This window comes from Leptonychotes weddellii, chromosome 6, assembly GCF_054177405.1.
Source record: "Leptonychotes weddellii isolate Sample4059 chromosome 6, ASM5417740v2, whole genome shotgun sequence".
NCBI lineage: Eukaryota > Metazoa > Chordata > Mammalia > Carnivora > Phocidae > Leptonychotes > Leptonychotes weddellii.
In genome coordinates, this window is record NC_138374.1 from 42,608,597 (window position 1) to 42,626,524 (window position 17,928).

Sequence of the window (17,928 nt, forward strand, 5' to 3'; positions counted from 1 at the left end):
TTTTTTTTTTTTTAAGATTTTATTTATTTATTTGAGAGAGAGAGAATGAGAGACAGAGAGCACGAGAGGGAGGAGGGTCAGAGGGAGAAGCAGACTCCCCGCCGAGCAGGGAGCCCGATGCGGGACTCGATCCCGGGACTCCAGGATCATGACCTGAGCCGAAGGCAGTCGCTTAACCGACTGAGCCACCCAGGCGCCCTAAAAATCTGATTTTTTAAAATGAGTAACATCTAAGGTATTTCCTGAAATCTAAAATGGAATTGCCTTTCGACATTTCCTTTTTTCCTTGACCAGGATTGTCAATAAGATTGGGGACATATAAACATAAGAAGACGGAGAGAAGCAAGCTCTGGAGCCTCAGTCCGCTGGGTGCTGCAGCCTCGCTGGCCTGTGGATTTCCTGGTATCCAGCTCTGGGCTGTGCACCTGCCCGCTGCTGGGTTCCTCCCTCCCTACCTTGTGGCACTTTGCATACTGCTGTTGAATCTGACACTCTTCTTGCTTCGGCATTTCTGTCATTTTGGTTTCTTTGAGGCTATTGTCGTGTTCTTCCTTCAGCTGGATCATCTCCTGGCTCTCCTGAGGTGAGAGGGGAGCTGAGTCAAGTCGGCCCCTGGGAAGCCTGTACAAATGGGCTTGCTCTCACTGGCACAGACCACAGGCCTGGGGCCCTGTTTGCTCCTATGACCAGCTTTTGCCTGCTAGTAGCTCCAAACCCACCAATCCCTCAACTCCTCTGAGTTGGAGTCCTTCTTCAGCCCCCAGACTCCCCACTCTTCAGGAATATCTGGGCCTAAGGGATCTCGCAAGTCGAACAAACCAAGAAACTTTCTGGGCTAGCTCTGGAATCTTGCTTTGGATTTCAAATTACCGTGAGAAAGCTGGAAAGCCCTCCCCAAGATGGCTCTGAGCACATACACACCTCTTCTTTTGCTTTAGTGATTTTCCTGTAATGATAAAGCCAGTGAGCCAGGTACTCGACGGGGTCACTGGGCCGAACTTTCGCCACCTCTGCCAGTGCCTGGCTCAGGCAATTGCCAAAGCACCTCTTCAGGTAGTCCGTTTCCATCCTGTGGGCCTGGCAAACAGCACAGCGGGGTCACACTACTTTATAAATCGAATCTGATTTTTAAAATAGACACATGCTAGTCAATTCGGATTCATTTCAGGATACATATGAGATACTTCTGGATGCCACCCTTCCCAAAAGAAACAGTAAATATATACTTGCCAATTGCTCTTACATTTAAATGGACTTTTTTTTTTTTTTTAAAGCTCTCCGACTGTCTTAGGTCAGATAATAAATAGGTCCTGGGGGTCATGAGGCCAGAGGGGAGCTTGATATAGTTGTGGTTAGGGGTGGCTAAGGTCTCCACTTACCCACACATCTCTAGGGAGGAAATAATTTCGCAGGCTGGAGGTCCCAAGAGGGGCTCTAAGGACCCAGCAAGCTGTGCTATTGTGAAGTTGGAAGGTACAGTTATCTGTGACATAGATAAGAGAGGCTTAGTTATTTCAGAAGGGGCCACGGAGCAGCCCTGGGGAGCAGAGGGAGGGAGGATGGCAGGCACTGTAGCTACCCGTGCTCATGAGCTTTCCCAGTGTGTAACACACTATTCTACTCTAGTGCTCAAGCAAGAAACTACTTGAGGTTGAGCTGATGCCCCGGCATTTACTATTAATCAGATTTCCAGAGCTGGAGGCAACGTAGCCTGAGTCAGACCATAAGTTAGGGGTGGCCGTGTAGAGCCGCGGTCTGAACACAGACTCCGGGAACAGACAGACCTAGTTCCAGTCCTGGTGCTGCCGCTTATAGCTGTGTGATCTTCAACAAGTCATCCGGTCTCTCTGAGCCTTGGTTTTCTCATCTGTAGAACAAAATAATAAAGATATGGGCCTCAAAATTGTGGGGGTTAGAAGAGATAACAAATACATGTAAAGCACTTAGCCTGGCACATGGTGTTTAATAAATATATACATATATATTTTAGATTTTTTTACTTATTTGAGAGAGAGAGAGAGAGTGTGTGAGAGAGAGCACGAGCAGAGGGGAGGGGCAGAGGGAGAGGGAGAAGAAGGCTCTCCACTGAGCAGAGAGCCTGATGCAGGGCTTGATGTGGGGCTCCATCCCAGGACCCTGGGATCATGAGCTGAGCTGAAGGCAGACTCTTAACTGATTGAGCCACCCAGGTGCCCTGGTACGTGTTTCATAAATATTAGCTATTATAGTGGAAGACTGTGACATACAATGGACTAACACCTATTTCTGATCACCTCCATATTTCTGAAGTTTACACATTTTAAGTCCAAAAGAGTTAATAAAAAAGTGAATGATAAAGGCTCGGTTCCAGTCTTAACATTTTCTGGAGGTGTTTTTCAGTTTAAGGAAGGAAAGATACATAGATATGTATATAGAAAAAAGTTATATATTTCCAAGCTCTTTTCATTGCAAAAGCCTAGAGGCAAAAACACTTAAGTAGCAATGAGCACACTGAGCATAGGGAACTTGTTTTGAAATAGCCTTCACCACTTAAGAGCAATCAGGGTTCCTTGGAGAAATGCTGAATTCTAAGGTTGGGGCAGGAAAGGTCCAAGAAGCCTGGAGCATTTTCTTGTCCCACAAAGTAGAAAAATGCTAGAAAATAAGTGGTTAAGGACACAGGAGCCAGCAGATTGGGCGGCTACTCGCCCAATCTAGCGCAATTAGACCATTGAAATAAGTATTGGCTATAATGGATTATAACTAATTGGGGAAAATAAAAAATCTGTGAATCAATATAAGAAAAAATTGGTAAGTGAGTGAATGGGAGAGAAGGCAAGTTCTTAAGGTAGAATGTCAACTAATAAACATGGGAAGAACAATGGAGTTTAAAAAAAAAAATCAACATTTTGTAACCATCATAGTATAACTGCATCAAGCCAGAATCAACAGTGAGTTCTAAAACTCAATGAATATTTGATAGAGAACAGGATATTCATATAGCCTCAAAGTTTCTCCCCACAAATTATGTATTAATTCCAAAAGGAAATACAGGAACTTTACAGTGGTGAGACCCACCCGATACAACCTTTTTTTTTTTTTAAAGATTTTATTTATTTATTTGACAGAGACAGAGATAGCGAGAGCAGGAACACAAGCAGCGGGAGTGGGAGACGGAGAGCAGGCTTCCCGCCGAGCAGGGAGCCCGATGCGGGGCTCGATGCGGGGCTCGATGCGGGGCTCGATGCGGGGCTCGATGCGGGGCTCGATCCCAGGACCCTGGGATCATGACCTGAGCCAAAGGCAGACGCTTAACGACTGAGTCACCCAGGCGCCCCCACCCGATACAACCTTAATCAAGTGATCTAAGGAAACATCACTAAGAAAGCGACAAAGTGACATCATGTGTCTCCTGATGGGATGCACTTCTTAGGGGGATGAAATATATTTCTGTGGATTCTTGCCCAAATGCAAAACTGGAATCTAACTGAGGAGATACGAACAAAGCCAAATTGAGACAGTCTGGAACTGGCCTGTACTCTTACAAATGTCAAGATCGTGAAAGACAAAAAAAGAGGAGGAACCATTCCAGATCAAAGGAGCCTAAACAGGCCTAACAAATGCATGGAACACATGGTTCTGGATTGAGTCTGAACTAGAAAAAAGAATTTTATAAAGTGTTGTTGGGGAAACTGAATGTGAATTGTACATGACATAATAGAAGTGTATCAAGGTTGGGGCGCCTGGTGGCTCAGTCGGTTAAGTGTCTGACTCTTGATTTTGGCTCAGGTCATGATCTCAGGGTCATGAGATTGAGCCCCACGTCAGGCTCTGTGCTGAGTGTGAAGTCTGCTTAGGATTCTATCTCTCTTCCTCTGCCCCTCTCCCTGCTTGCCCTCATGTCCTTTCCCCCACCCTCCCCGTCCCCCAAAAAAGTGTATCAAGGTTAAATATCCTGGTTTGGGTCACTGAAATATGAGTAAGAAAATGTAATTTTTCTTTGGAAATACACAGTGTGGTTGGACTGAGTAATGGCTTCCCAAAGTGTCTGAATACCTGGAACCTAAGAAATCTGTTACCTTGTCTGGCAAAAGGGACTTTGCAGATGTGAGGAAGGATTTTTATATGGGAAGATGATACTGGATTATCCTTGGAGGCACATTGTAATCCCAAGGGTCTTTATAATCGGGACACAGTAAGGTCAGACAGGGAACAAGGAGATGTGATGGTGGAAGTTGAGAGAGACAAGGTCATGTGATTCAGGGCCTTGAGCCAAGGATTGTGGGTAGCCTGTGAAGCTGGAAAAGGCAAGGACATGGATTCTCCCCTAGAGCCTGTGGAAGGAACCAGCCCTGCTGACACTTTGGTTTTAGCCCTGTAAGACTCATTTTTGATTCTGGCTTCAAAAACTGCCAAGAGAATAAATGCGTGTTTAAAGCCACTAAATTTGGGGGGCACCTGGATGGCTCAGTTGGTTAAGTGTCTGCCTTCGGCTCAGGTCATGATCTCAGGGTCCTGGGATTGAGTCCCCTGTCACTCCAAGTGTGGTCCATGATCTGCAGCATTGCATCACCCGGAGGCGTGTCAAAATGCAGATTCTCAGGTCCCACCCCACACTTACATATTCAGATTCTGCATTCTAACAAAATCCCTGGGTGATTCAGTTACAGATCTACAGATCACCAACTCTGCATTCCAGAAAAGCTCTCCACTTCCCAACCCTCAAATGTCTGCTTCTCTGTGTAGGTATGGCAAACGCTTTCTGGAGTAAGCCTCTGCTCTAAATTGCACGTTTTCAACAGTGGTCTCAATGAAATAGGGGACCTGACAGTTACTAAAACTTGATGCAAAGACAGTAGAGACAGAATAACAGAGCCACAGTGTGAGGCCAGGAGAGGGAGGGGGCCAAAGGGGTGCCTTTTACAGTCCTCTCTCCACAAACACCAGGCACACTTACCAAGGCGGACCGACAGGCCTATTCTTCCCAGAGCTCCTCTGGGAGTCAGCTTAACACTGCCCCTCCTTGTTCATGGCCTTGCAACTCGGTAGGCGAGGCAACAAGCATAGAGATGGTCTTTGTTCACACTATATCCCCAGTGCTAGGCACACAGTAGTTGCTCAGGACATATTTTTTGACTTAATCCAGTGAAGGCTCTTGCTAACCCAGGCAAGAGCCCAAGCTCCCGTCCATCTGTCAGTGCCCACTCTGGTACTTACTGTCTCAACCAACGTTTAAGGAGGCTTCTCCTGCCCAGCATTGCCCAACGTAAATTAAAACAGAACGTGGGAAATGCTAGCAGAGTGCTGTACACAAAACACTAGGTCAGGGAAGACTGCAATGGCTCTGGCTTGGTGGAGGTTGGACAGCTTCCCGGAGGTGGGGGCGCCTGAGCTGGTTCTGAAAGGAACCAAGCGGAGGTCACCAGCAATCTCAAAGGTGCGAAGCCGTGAAAATCCCGGGCCGTCGAACTCCGGGGATCGTCTCCTCCGGCCGGGGGGCTGTGGGGGTTTCCCGCCTGGGTGAGCAGGTGGCCCCCCTGCGGCTCCTCCCCTCGAGCCCGCCGCCCCTCTGTCTCTCCCAGTGCGCGCCGGCCTCCCAGCCGGCTCGACTCTTCTTCTCGGCCGCCCGCTCCTCCCAGCCTCCAGGTGGCGAGTCTCTGCTCACCCACCCCGGCACTCCCTCCTCTGTGGGGCGCCCCCGCCACACCCCGCGCGCGCCGTCTGCCCGCGACTGTCGCACCCCCTCCTCTCCGCCGCGCGTTCTCCACCCCTCACCCCCTCCCGGCGCCCCACCCCGCGCTCACCCCTCCGCGCGCCCTGCCCTTGTGCAGTGCGCCGTCTCGGGTTCTGAGGCGCGCGCGCTCGTTGCCTAGCGACGGGACGCGACTCGCGGGGCGAGGGTAGGCGCATGCGTTGGGTGTGCGCGTCCAGAGCGCTGGCGTCCTTCGCCCAGGCAGGTACTTGGCGGGCCTCCCGCCGGGGCGGCGGTTTGGGCCGTTGGACCTTGTGAGCGGTGTGGGTCTCAGGCTTCTCCGGACGGAGAGAGGTTTTAGTGCAGCGCCTGGGGAGCGCCTCCTCCTCTTCCTCCTCCTCCCCCCCCCCTTCTCCTCCGCTGGCCTCGCCGCTCCGGATGGAGGGGACGGGGAAGGCGAGAGTCCCTTCGGTAGACCCAGGATAGGAAAATGAACCCAAGCGCCCCCAATCGAGGGTTGCCAGATAAAACACGGGACACCCAGTTCATTGTGAATTTCAGATAAACAACGAATGATTTTGTATTATACTACACTGTACTAACACGTCATTCCTTCTTTCTCTGAAATTTATGTTGAACTGGGCATCCCGTATTTTTATGTGCTACGTCTGGCAATCCCGAATCCCGAATCCCCTCTTGTCCCACTAGGCTGGCGGGCTTTCTCCTAGGCATGGGTAAAGGACCTCTTTCTATTACTTGTGACAACCTCTCCAGGCTTGAGGTTGCTGTTTCTCTGGGAAAGGGCTTTCTTATATTGAGCCGAGATGCCTGTTGGTGTATATGAAAATTAACATTCCTTACAACAACCTGTGAGATGGGTATTACCTCCATTTCATGGACAGGAAACATGAGAAGTCAAGTAACGAGCTTACCTGGGTTCGTCTAATCTATGCATAGATCTGAGACAGACCCTCGATCGGATCGGATGCTACTCTCAGGCCAGAGGTTTCTCCCTTGGGGACATGGTCCCTTTCCCATGTATTATCTTTCTGGAACAGCAGCAGGAAACCTGTTTTACGTTTCAGATGACATTGAGATGTCACTGCAGTTATTTTTGTCTTGAGAGTATATCCCGTTGAAGAAGCACAGTGTAGATACTGTGTCTCAAACTCGTTTGTAATACTCTAATCCTTCTCTCTCTATGGTTAGACACCAATGCCAGCTTGAAAGGAAATTCAGTTCATTCGTGCCAGTTTGTAGAGTTTTAAGTTTTTATGACTACATTTATGTACACACATACACATTCCTTTCCCCACTGCTGTTAATACAAAAGGTGGCATACTATCTACAATTTCTGCATCTTGCTTTTTTTTCACTTCACCCTATGATCACTCCCTGTTTTAGAGATCTTCTTCATGTCTTTTATATAATATACATGCACAGTAATCCATTGTGTGGCTGTATCTCATCAGTCCCTTAAGGATGAACTTTTGGATGGGGTTCCAGTTTGACTATTTTAAGTAACGGTGCAAAATAACTATGTACATATATCATCACTCTGTATTTTTGCAAGTTAACATGTGAGAAGTGAGATCAATGGTTCAAAGGGTAAATACCTATGTAATTTTCTAGATACTGCCAAATTCCTCTCTGTGGGGGCTCTACCAATTTATACGCTCACCACCATCAAGTGAGAGAGAGCACTATTGGGGTTTATGAACCTCAGGAGGTTGTTGTTTCTGAAATTTTATGCAGAATGTTCAGTGCATTTATTTGTACAGGGACAGGACTAGACCTGCTGGCATTCTATTCCTTCATATTCAGCTCATGCCTGACCTATAGCAGGTACTCAGTATATATTTGTTGAATAATGAATACATTTCATTAGATTCTTAGAAATGACTGGATACCATAAGGGTAATTTGAGGGTGATCAGTTTTTTCAAAGCACCTGAAGTACAGTGGTTGCTACATTTCCCCTTTCTTCCTGCCTTCCTTCCTTCCTTCTTTCCTTCCTTCAAATCTGGTCTAAGATTATTCCTGTCCATCTTCATAACTGAATATACTGGAACATTACTGGGAGAGTGGAGAAACTCACTCACTTGCCTCCATGGGAAGCCAGTGTGCCCACCCTGTGATTAAAACACACTCCTTGAGGAGCTGGAGGAACTTGTCTTGGGAGGACAGATGTGTGTGTACACAGATGATTCTCAGGCTGGATGACAGGTGCTGTGTGAGTTGCTTGGAGAAGGAGGATTTCCTTTGCATTGCTTGGGAAGGCTCAGGGAATGAGAGATGACCTACATTTTGCAGATGAGGAGATAAATCTAAGCTGGGAGATAGTGAGGAATAATTATGTGCAGAAGTCTTGGAGATGGAAGTGTGCAAGGTATGACTGGCAGAATGGCAGAATGTTCAGTGTAGTTAGAGCCCGGGATATGCTGGAGGCCGAAGAGATGTCTGGAGGTGAGCCTGAGAAGAAATCGGGGCCAAAGTGTGAGGAGCTTCATATGCTATTCTTTGATGGTTGAATTTTTTTTTTTTTTTATCCTTTGTCCTTGGAGATTCATGGACTTTTGTGTTTTTTTGAGGTGGAGTATTGTGATGTTTTTAAAACTGACCCTCGTGGCTTGGGAGGAACATCTGAATCATTAAGATAATGACTCTGGAATCATGAGTTGGATATGCATCCCATGTTCACCATGTTGACTTATAAGCTCTTTGTGCCTGGGCTTCCTCATCTACACAGCAGGGGTAATGACAGTGATTTATTACCCACGTTGTGAGGATCGAGTGAGACATGCACTGCTTGGCATGTAGCCATCTCACAATAATGACGGTATCCCTTTTTCTGACTCTTTTCTTTTTCATTGTTTTTTGTTTGTTTAGTTCCTGTATCATTTATTTCTGCTCTAATCTTTGTTATTTCCTTCCCTTTGCTGGTTTGGGGTTTTGTTTGTTGTTCTTTTCTGACTCTTGGCCTTGAGAGCCATCAGGATTTTGAAAGTACATCTTAGTGGTAGCTGTTGTGACATCTGTGGAGTCTTTTTGGAAACTGTTAGAAGCTTCATGGAGCCAGCTTGCTTGTGTCATCCCTGATGGGAGGTGCCCATGACAGGGTGCAATGCTTTGTTGGCCTCATTGGACTCTACTTTTATTGTGCTTTATTGAACATTCCATGCATTAATGCAAAAACATTTACCTTTTAGAAGTCAGAGGTGAGAAATGGAGTCGATATATCTTCAGAAGTGCCTTGGGACATGTCTAACTCAAGGTCTTGCAGAAGTGGCAAGAATTCGCCCAGTGGATCCAATAGAATATTTAGCATTGTGGATTTACAAATATAAGGAAAATGTGACCATGGAGCAACTGGTAAGTAGGGATCTTGTTTTAGAAAATTAGAAGCATAGGGGCGCCTGGGTGGCTCAGTCATTAAGCATCTGCCTTCAGCTCAGGTCATGATCCCAGGGTCCTGGGATCGAGCCCCACATCAGGCTCTCTGGTCCGCGGGAAGCCTGCTTCTCCCTCTCCCACTCCCCCTGCTTGTGTTCCCTCTCTCGCTTTGTTTCTCTCTGTTAAATAAATAAATAAAATCTTAAAAAAAAAAAAAAAAAGAAAATTAGAAGCGTAAAATAATTGTTTCCATTTGTCTGCTTTTTTAAGAAGTTCAGTGTTATTTCTATTATAAAAGTAGTACATTTATTATGAAAAACTTGGACAATATGAAAAAACAGAAAGAAGAAAAAAATACTTCACAGAAGACCTCTTTTTAGATTTTTAGGTATTTTCTTCTAATCTTTTTTCTATAGATTTTCTATACATTTGTAGACTTTTTTTTTTACACAATTGTGATCATACCCAGGGTATAATTTTAATTTTATGCTCTTTGTCCAAATAAAACACACATTTCCCCAAATTATTACACATTTTCTAAATGGGGTAGAGTAAAATTTGCTTCCCCTTTCCCTCTTGTTGGTGATTAACATGTTTTCAAGATTGTTTTTATTATAAAATTGTTCTATCTCAAATTAGTCACGTGACATTGTTTTTAAACACTGCTAGAGACAGAAGGAAATGGTCGACTTGGAGCATGAGAGAGAACTAGCTGTGATAGAGCAGAAAATGATGGAGAGGCTCAAAGCAGAGGAGCTCCTGTTCCAGCAGGTGAGACAAGCACGGGAGTTCAGGGGTGACTGGAGTTAGCGGTGTCCGCCTCAGTGTGGTGCAACCCAAATGTTGAAAAACTCCCTATCTCTAATGAGTTAGGAATGGCTCTCTTACATTTTCTTGTTTCTGTATTTATGTATCTGTGTCTTCTTTGCTGGAGAAACAGCAGCAGTGGGGTGGAAGGAATACCCAGGGAGTGTGCTCTCATGGAGGCCATGGGGAGAGACCCAAGGGGTCAACCATGCCTACTGCTGGTTGAGTGAGAGCAAGACAGCAAAGTGCTCATTCAAGACCACTGGTGACCTTGGAGGGAGCAGTGTGCATGGGGTGGGGTGGAACAAGGGAGATGGTGAGTGCAGGTAATGCTTTCAAGGAGATTTGCGGGGAAGGAGGTTGGTATTTTTTGGGGGGGGGAGCAGAGGCCAGAGGATGATTGATGTTAAGAGATAGGGAGAGGATGGTCTAGGTACATGTGGATGTATAGGTTTTGTGGCACAAGGTTTAAAACAGTTTCTGTATGACTCTTTCTTCTTTATGAAGTAGGGACTGTGATCATCTTCCAAGAATGAGGTGATAAAGTGGCAGGTATGAGGAGAGTGGGGAGGGTTTAAAATGGTAACTTTGAAGAATGGTAGAGTTGACCGGGAAACTTAGCTTTACTTGGTAGCATTGAGTACCCTGTCAGAGTTAGAGACCAGACATTTATAATGTTGCCATTTGGTCTGGTTTTACGATTCTGTGATTTTCTCCACTTAGGCCTAGAGATTTGAGTGACGATGTGGAAGGGGCAGAACTTTTGATTGAAGTAGGTTTGGGGTAGCAAGATTGGGGAGCTGAAGATATTGGTAAGAGAATGGTTTCAGGGATGAGTCATGGATTGTAAACTAGATAGAAAAAGTTCAAGAGTGGCTTTTGGACTAATTTATTTTATGGAGAGCTTCTGAAATTTGTTATCCCTTTCATTCTACCACATAGTCTCGACTCAAATCTATACACTTGTAAAAGGGAAAGAAGCCTGTTATTTGGGTGTGTGGATAAAAAGGAAAATATAGACATGGCAAATAGCTTCTCTGCCTAACCTCTCGTCCCTGACACTGGGGTAGAACTTTCTAGGCACCCGAGATGGATATGGCTGTTGAAAACTTTACTGCTCCTGAATCTTCATTTTTCAGTTGTTTGGTTTATTCTTATGGGGAGGTTGCAGAGTATTGAGTTGGGTGTCAAACAATCATCCAAATGGGTGAGCGTCTGCTGCAGAATTGCCCCAACTTTGAGTGAGAATCTGCCCTTCCTCTTATAGCTTCTACAGCTGGTATCTGTCCCCTGTCAGAATGAGGAGAACTCAGCAGTTCTTCCCTAAGACAATTCCATCACAAATGTGGGGGTACTTGACTTTCTTTGGCTCATCTACTTTATCTCACTTAGGTAAAATTTGGCAATAGTAGAAATCAAGCACTTCTCTAGCTGTATTGTGTTGATCAGTATGAAGGGATCCCCTGGGCACTGAACCCTGAGCATTGGCTCCAGAGTGGAAGATGGCAATAACAGGCTGCAGAAGATTTTATGACCCATTAAAGAAACAGTGTAGTGGCCAGAAATAGATGAGAGAAGGAGAAAGGGACCTGTGGAGAGAAGGTCCACTGGAGAAGAGCTTAAGAGAGAGTGAGCCAGAGATGCAAAGAGACAGGTGTTCTGAGCCCACCATTGAGTCAAGTGAGCTGGGGTGTCAGGACCCTGGTCCCCTCCCTGTTGTTCTCACAGTCAGTACCATTGACTTGAAATTCCTTGAAAGTTTAGGCACTCTCTAGTAAGCCCAGGGCCCTGTGAACAGAGAAGTACTTTGACTGCCATTTTCTACCTAAGAGCTCACTGAGGAAGTAAAAGCTTTTTGGTTTGTTTGTTTGACTTGTTGGAGTATATTTCTAATGGTTTTACTCCTGTGTGAAGAAAGGAATTGAGCTTTGAAATTTTCCTGAAAATGTTAAGAAACTGGTTCTGTTGACCAATGTGGTTGGTATTTAACAACTGCATTTTGCAGTGCTGTTGAGAGATTAGTCATTTCACTTCCTCCACGAGTTTCTGAAAGTGGATCGAATGCTATGTTCTTGCACTTCAACGATCTACCCCATCACTTTTATCCCAGTGTGGATAATACAGGGTTACCAAGAAATTCCCTTTAACAACCTTCTGTAAATAAATAGTAACCACTGTTTATTATCTCTTTGTTTATAAAAATATATTATTTTTTAAAAATGCATTTGCAAGACATACTGGGACATGTATGTATTATGGTATATTATGTAGATACAGCAAGAGAGAACAAATTTCCACAAAAGTTTACATCGATGAAATAAAAATTTTTTAAAAATAATAATTGAATAGGGCGCCTGGGTGGCTCAGATGGTTAAGCATCTGCCTTCGGCTCAGGTCATGATCCCAGGGTCCTGGGATCGAGTCCCACATCAGGCTCCCTGCTAAGCGGGGAGCCTGCTTCTCCCTCTGCCTCTGCCTCTGCCTCTCTCTCTCTCTGTCTCTCTGACTCTCATGAATAAATAAATAAAAAAAAAACTTTAAAAAAAAAAAATAATAATAATAATTGAATACAATTTTCCTTTTAGAATATAGGCTTACTGCTGAGGAGAATTAAATTATTTTTTTAGAGATAACATTTCATTTAGTTGGAGTTCAAAACGTTCCCTATCATCAAAATTGATTGAAAACATTTATCTGTTAATGCTGATCTGTAATGAGATTTTAGTATTTCCTCTTTGAAAATAGCTGAGAGGTTAGTCCTGCCAAGTGCTGATATCAGTCCATGTGCATATAATTTTGACCATATTTATCTCTTGGAATGCATATGTAGAATTCTATTAGATTTTTATCTTGTTTTGCCTTTTGGCATGTCATTACCTTGTAGATTAATTACTTCCAGTTGAAGGTTGGTAAAAGCTTCTCAATTACCCAGTTAACTGGATTTGGGGATATGGAAATTTCATTTGCACTGAAATCAAGGCCACAAAATACTCTGGGCCTATAGTTTGAGCTCGGGAAATATACCTGCTGCAGATTTGTGTGGGAATGGGGGGGATCTAGTTTCTTGTTTTAGGTTTTGACCACATGGGAAGTGTATAAAGCAGCTTGACATTGTGATTCAAACATTGGTTGTTGAAATGGCTTTCCCCAGGTGTTAAGTTTTACGTTTAAGTGCTATTTGCCTTGTAAGTTTAGTTTGAATTGACTTAAAAATATTATTAAGTCTGCAGCAAAGCTTATTTCCAAAGCCATTTAAGGTTTGATAATAGTGATTGAGAATGATTCTTCTCATTCCGAAAAATTTCAGTCTTGGTCCTGAGCCCCACAATGCACAGTAACATGTCAGCACTGTGAAGCCATAGGCAACCGCTGTGTGCTGGGGTAAGCCAAGATTTATGCAGTTTCTATTTCTGACGAAAATCCACAGAACTGATGATGGTTGCATTCGTAAGAATGAATGAAGGACACTGTTGGGACTGCTGGCTCAATAGCACATGATAGATTCAAGCATTTTCTGCAGAGCACCTGCTGTTGAATAATACAGTGAATACCCTCAGGCTTTCAACACTGCATTTTCACAAGCTTTGTAAATTTGTCCAACTAAGCCTCTTTCTGTTCCACACACATTTTTTATCACCATTGGTTGTAACACATCTTAGCAGGTTTCACTGCTGGTTGTACTGAATTAATGTTTCTCAACTTCTTTGGAAATATTTCTTGGGGCGCCTTAGTGCTTCAGTCCGACTTTTGATTTCATTCATCTCAGGTCATGATGTCAGGGTTGTGGGATCAAGCCTCGGGTTGGACTCCACGCTGAGCGTGGAGCCAGCATAAGATTCTCTCCCTCCTTCCCCTCCACAGTGCATGCAGGCACTCCCTCTGTTAAAAAAAAAGGAAAGAAAGGGGCGCCTGGGTGGCTCAGTCGTTAAGTGTCTGCCTTCGGCTCAGGTCATGATCCCAGAGTCCTGGGATCAAGCCCCGCATCGGGCTCCCTGCTCAGCCAGAAGCCTGCTTCTCCCTCTCCCACTCCCCCTGCTTGTGTTCCCTCTCTTGCTGTCTCTCTCTCTCTGTCAAATAAATAAATAAATAAATAATCTTGAAAAAAGAAAGAAGATAAAGAAAATATCTCTTGCCTGTAGTTGTCCCATGAAGACTATTCATAGAGGCTGATCTTTCAGTCACTTCAAACTCAGCATTAATACCGGTAAACAACAACAACTGAACAGTGTTGGGAACATTTGTCTACCCATCTAGAGCCAAGGAAAATTGCTCAAAATAATTTGCCTTGTTTTTAATTGACTGTTGATGTTGCTCCCAGTGTCATCAACTCTTTGAGCAACTGTTTTCGCCAAAAGGCAATAATCTTAATTTAAGTTTTTTTCGGGAACACTGAAATCAAACATGTTTTAATTAAATCACCATTGGGAAATGAACTTCTTTGCTTGGCTAACAAATGAGCCACTTGGAAACTTGCTTTCGTTGCAGCCTCATTTTTATTTTTAATTTTTGTGAAGAAATTTTACTATGATGAAATAATTCTGTTTAAAATATTCTAATATGTCTGACCTTTGTTTTCATGTGAGTTGAGAATACTGTGATGGTAAGTGATTAGTCTGGTAATATTGATGTTTATTGCATTCTTTTAGTAAAGTATTCTTGCTTAATAAACACCATACTTTGCCGTTTAATTTGGTAATAAAATACTCTCCACTGTATCTTAAAGGGGCACCATTCAAAGTCCACTCCTTCTCTTGTTATGGCATGATGGGTACACACCAATTTAAAAACTGTCATGGTGGGGGCGCCTGGGTGGCTCAGATGGTTCAGCATCTGCCTTCGGCTCAGGTCATGATCCCAGGGTCCTGGGATCGAGTCCCGCATCGGGCTCTCTGCTCCTTGGGAGCCTGCTTCTCCCTCTGCCTCTCTCTCTGTCTCTGTCTCTTATGAATAAATAAATAAAATCTTTAAAAAAAATAAAATTAAATTAAAAAAAATAAATAAAAAATAAAAACTGTCGTGGTGTAGGGATACCGTGGCACTCCAAGAACTACTGAGATAAAACAGCAGTGTCACTGTGATTTGTAGCACGCTGAGCAACAAAGTGATGAGAGCACCATCTATGGTCCCTGTTGCAACCACTCAGCTGTACTATTGTGCAAAAACAGTCACAGGCAACAAATAAGCAAATGAACATGATGGTGTTTCAATAAGACTTCATTTATAGGCACCGAAATTTGAATTTTTTATAGTGTCAGGAATACTATTATTCTTTCAATATTTTTCAACCATTTGAAAAAGTAATACTTCTCCTAGCTCATGGGCTGTACAAATACCGGATTGGGTCAGATTTGGCCCACAGAATTTAGTTTGCTGACCCTTATTCTAGTGTGGCATGTATGTTGAGTTGGGACCAGTATATTTTTGATTATCTATAGTTTCGCATAATATACTTAAGATTTTCTCATGCACTCTTCTGCAACTAAGGTTTGGCTCTTTGAACACCCATCTATGCTTGAAAGGATTTTATCTAAAAAAAAAAAGTACTGCAATCTCATTTGTTGCTTCAAGAAGAACAGAGAAAATAACTTGATTTTATACAACTTGTGCTTTGTTACCAATTAGTGGTTAAAGAAGCTTCCTTTTTTATGTTAGACTTCAGGAAATATTTGTAAAAGCTAAAGTATTAGGCGGCTGTGATCATTTATTCTTGTAAGCTTCTGAAATTTAGGTAGGTATAAACTTGATTATCCGGGGACATTTCAGAGTGATTAGAGTTAATTCCTTGCAATTGATCTGACGCTAATATGACTTATTTATTTCTGAATATTCAGCAACAGCTGGAGTTCCAGCTGGAGTTGGAAATGCAAGAGAAAGAGAGACAAAGAATAGAAGAACTACAGACAGCTCAAGAACAATTAGAGACGGTAATTTGAAGTTTTATAAAAAAAAAAGAAAGAAAAAGTCTGTTTTATTTAAAACCTCATAGAACCCTCAAAGTATTTCTTGCAGCTGTCATAACGTGGGATTCAGAGACGTGCCACCCACTAGCTGCGTGGCTGAGACAAGTCTTACAACTTTTTCAACCTCATTTTGCCTTTTTGAAAAAGAGGGATAACAGTGTAATATATTACTAACAGTCTCTCACTGGTTTGTTGTAAGGATCAGCTACGGTCATATGTGTGAAACTGCTCTGCAACCTTCCAATCCAGGCACAGCTGTTTGTAACTGGGGTAGCAGGTGCGCAAGGTTAAGTTCTTTGCAATAGTGAGGGTATTTGGCTTAACCGGCCGAGCCACCCAGGCGCCCCCCAGCCGGTCGGTCTCTCTTGTTCATATGTGACTCCTCTATTTATTCCATAATTAAGATTAAAAACAGAAGTAGGTTTTATAAAATATGGGTATTCATGGCTTAGACGAGAACATCATTATGTAAAGCACTTTTTTAAAAGTTGGAAGGACGAATTGAATTAAAAAAATGAGATTCTTAAAAAGAGAAATTCAAAGCTGTATACATAGTTTAAAAAAACATGTAGTTAACAAAAACAAGGATGTCGAGCTTATCTTAGTCGGAGTGCGGTAGGGTGTGCTAAGATATACACGCATGCGCATATGCCCATAAATCCATGGAGATATAGACCCCCTTTCTCTTCAGCGAAGATTCAGTGATGTAAAATGAGAGAAGAAAGGTTTCTGTTTTGTCACTTGTCACATTGGCTAATAATTTGGCTTCAGGTTTAACGTTTCAGATCATTTCATTTTTTAAGGCGTTGTGTTTAATTATAAATAAAACATAGCTTTCTATTAGTAGCGAGTGTTAAATGAGACTGCGAGTTGCAGTTTTGTACTAAATGTATCACATCACCCCTTTAAGAGTGATGACCTATTTGCTGTTAAATTGATCATAGCATTATGTAAAAATAAGACTTCTTGAAAATAAAACATGGAATCAAAACGGAAAGTGTGTTCAAATATTTTTCTTCATTTTTATATATTATAGGAGATGAGAATGAATATAGAAAATATAGCTAAGAGTGAAGATAGTTCACATTCAGAGGTGAGAAGGAAAAGTTATTCTGTGTTAAGTGAAATGAATGAGTGTCCTAGAAGGCAAAGCTTAACATTGATGCATTAGTAGCTAAACTTTTTATAAGGAAATTATCAAAATTGATAGTCCAAGTGTGTGTTCTAGTAACAAAAATTCACAAGTACGATGTGCTTTAAAGCAATATCTCAAAGTGGATAAAAATGAGACATTCGGTTTCTGTTTGTATTTTTAAAAACCAGAATGTCATGAGATATTCATTGACCATATGCTTACTTACAATGATATATCTTAGATTTCTTACTGTACTTTTTAATTAAGTTTTAGCATTTATTTCTAGAATTCTCTATTAACAGGTTGTGGTGCATTCCGTTAACGTTGAATTTTGATGTTATAATTCAGACATTTCTTAGCGAAATCAAAAGAAAATTAGTGTCTTACTTTTGAACTTGTTTAAAATTAGAAATGAATTTTAACAATTGTAGGATGTAACATCAGACTCAGGCAAAACACTAGCTGAAATTAGTGATCGATATGGGGCACCTAACCTGAGCAGAGTGGAAGAACTTGATGAGCCGATACTATCTGATGTAAGTATCTTCAAGAAAGTGGTTGGCAAAAAACAGATTTTCTTTTGGACTTTGGGAAAGCCTAGTGCATAGGAGGCCAGGGTTGGTTGGCAAATGGGCCCTTAGTGTCAGAGAAAGAAAATCAGTTCCCTGGGTGCTGACCATCTATTCCTGATGGGCCTTCTGCCCTTTGGTGAGCGTGTGCTGCCAGCCACAAGGGTCAGGGTGGGTACATATCTGGCTCCTTGCAAATGTGTCAGCACTGATGGGAGAGGAGCTGGTCACAGTGTGCCCTTGGGCAGAAGGTGATTTATATATTTTGGGCTTAGGCTTTGAAAATCTCAAAATTTCTTCAAAATATATATTTAAAATCCTTTGGTGAAATACATAATCTTTAAGTTAAATTTCCGGGGTGGGGGTGGGACAGCTAATTGATTCTTGGTGGCAA

At 43.0% G+C, this 17,928-nt stretch overlaps 2 protein-coding genes across 3 annotated transcripts in view; one reads left to right on the plus strand and one right to left on the minus strand.

The window, feature by feature from the left end:
- LOC115941494 (DPY30 domain-containing protein 2) overlaps nucleotides 1–5,910 on the minus strand; it is a 9,754-nt gene extending 3,844 nt beyond the window's left edge. Inside the window, exons 1-5 of the mRNA XM_081823995.1 lie at nucleotides 5,784–5,910; nucleotides 1,785–1,867; nucleotides 1,380–1,483; nucleotides 922–1,077; nucleotides 456–578 (exon numbers count right to left, since the gene is read on the minus strand). Of these exons, the coding sequence (XP_081680121.1) occupies nucleotides 456–578; nucleotides 922–1,068 (270 nt within the window). The 5' untranslated portion in view covers nucleotides 1,069–1,077; nucleotides 1,380–1,483; nucleotides 1,785–1,867; nucleotides 5,784–5,910. The remainder of the gene's footprint in view (nucleotides 1–455; nucleotides 579–921; nucleotides 1,078–1,379; nucleotides 1,484–1,784; nucleotides 1,868–5,783) is intronic.
- DYDC1 (DPY30 domain containing 1) lies at nucleotides 5,880–17,860 on the plus strand. 2 transcript variants are annotated; one of them, XM_081823994.1, is made up of 6 exons: nucleotides 5,880–5,936; nucleotides 8,880–9,042; nucleotides 9,733–9,834; nucleotides 15,702–15,794; nucleotides 16,867–16,923; nucleotides 17,397–17,860. In XM_081823994.1, exons 2-6 carry the CDS (start codon nucleotides 8,896–8,898, stop codon nucleotides 17,571–17,573), a joined length of 576 nt encoding a protein of 191 aa, XP_081680120.1. In that variant the 5' UTR covers nucleotides 5,880–5,936; nucleotides 8,880–8,895; the 3' UTR covers nucleotides 17,574–17,860. The 2 variants fall into 2 exon arrangements, with proteins under 2 accessions (XP_081680120.1, XP_081680118.1); XM_081823992.1 differs by lacking the exon at nucleotides 5,880–5,936 and having other exon boundaries at nucleotides 8,750–9,042.
- The last annotated feature ends 68 nt before the right edge of the window (nucleotides 17,861–17,928 follow it).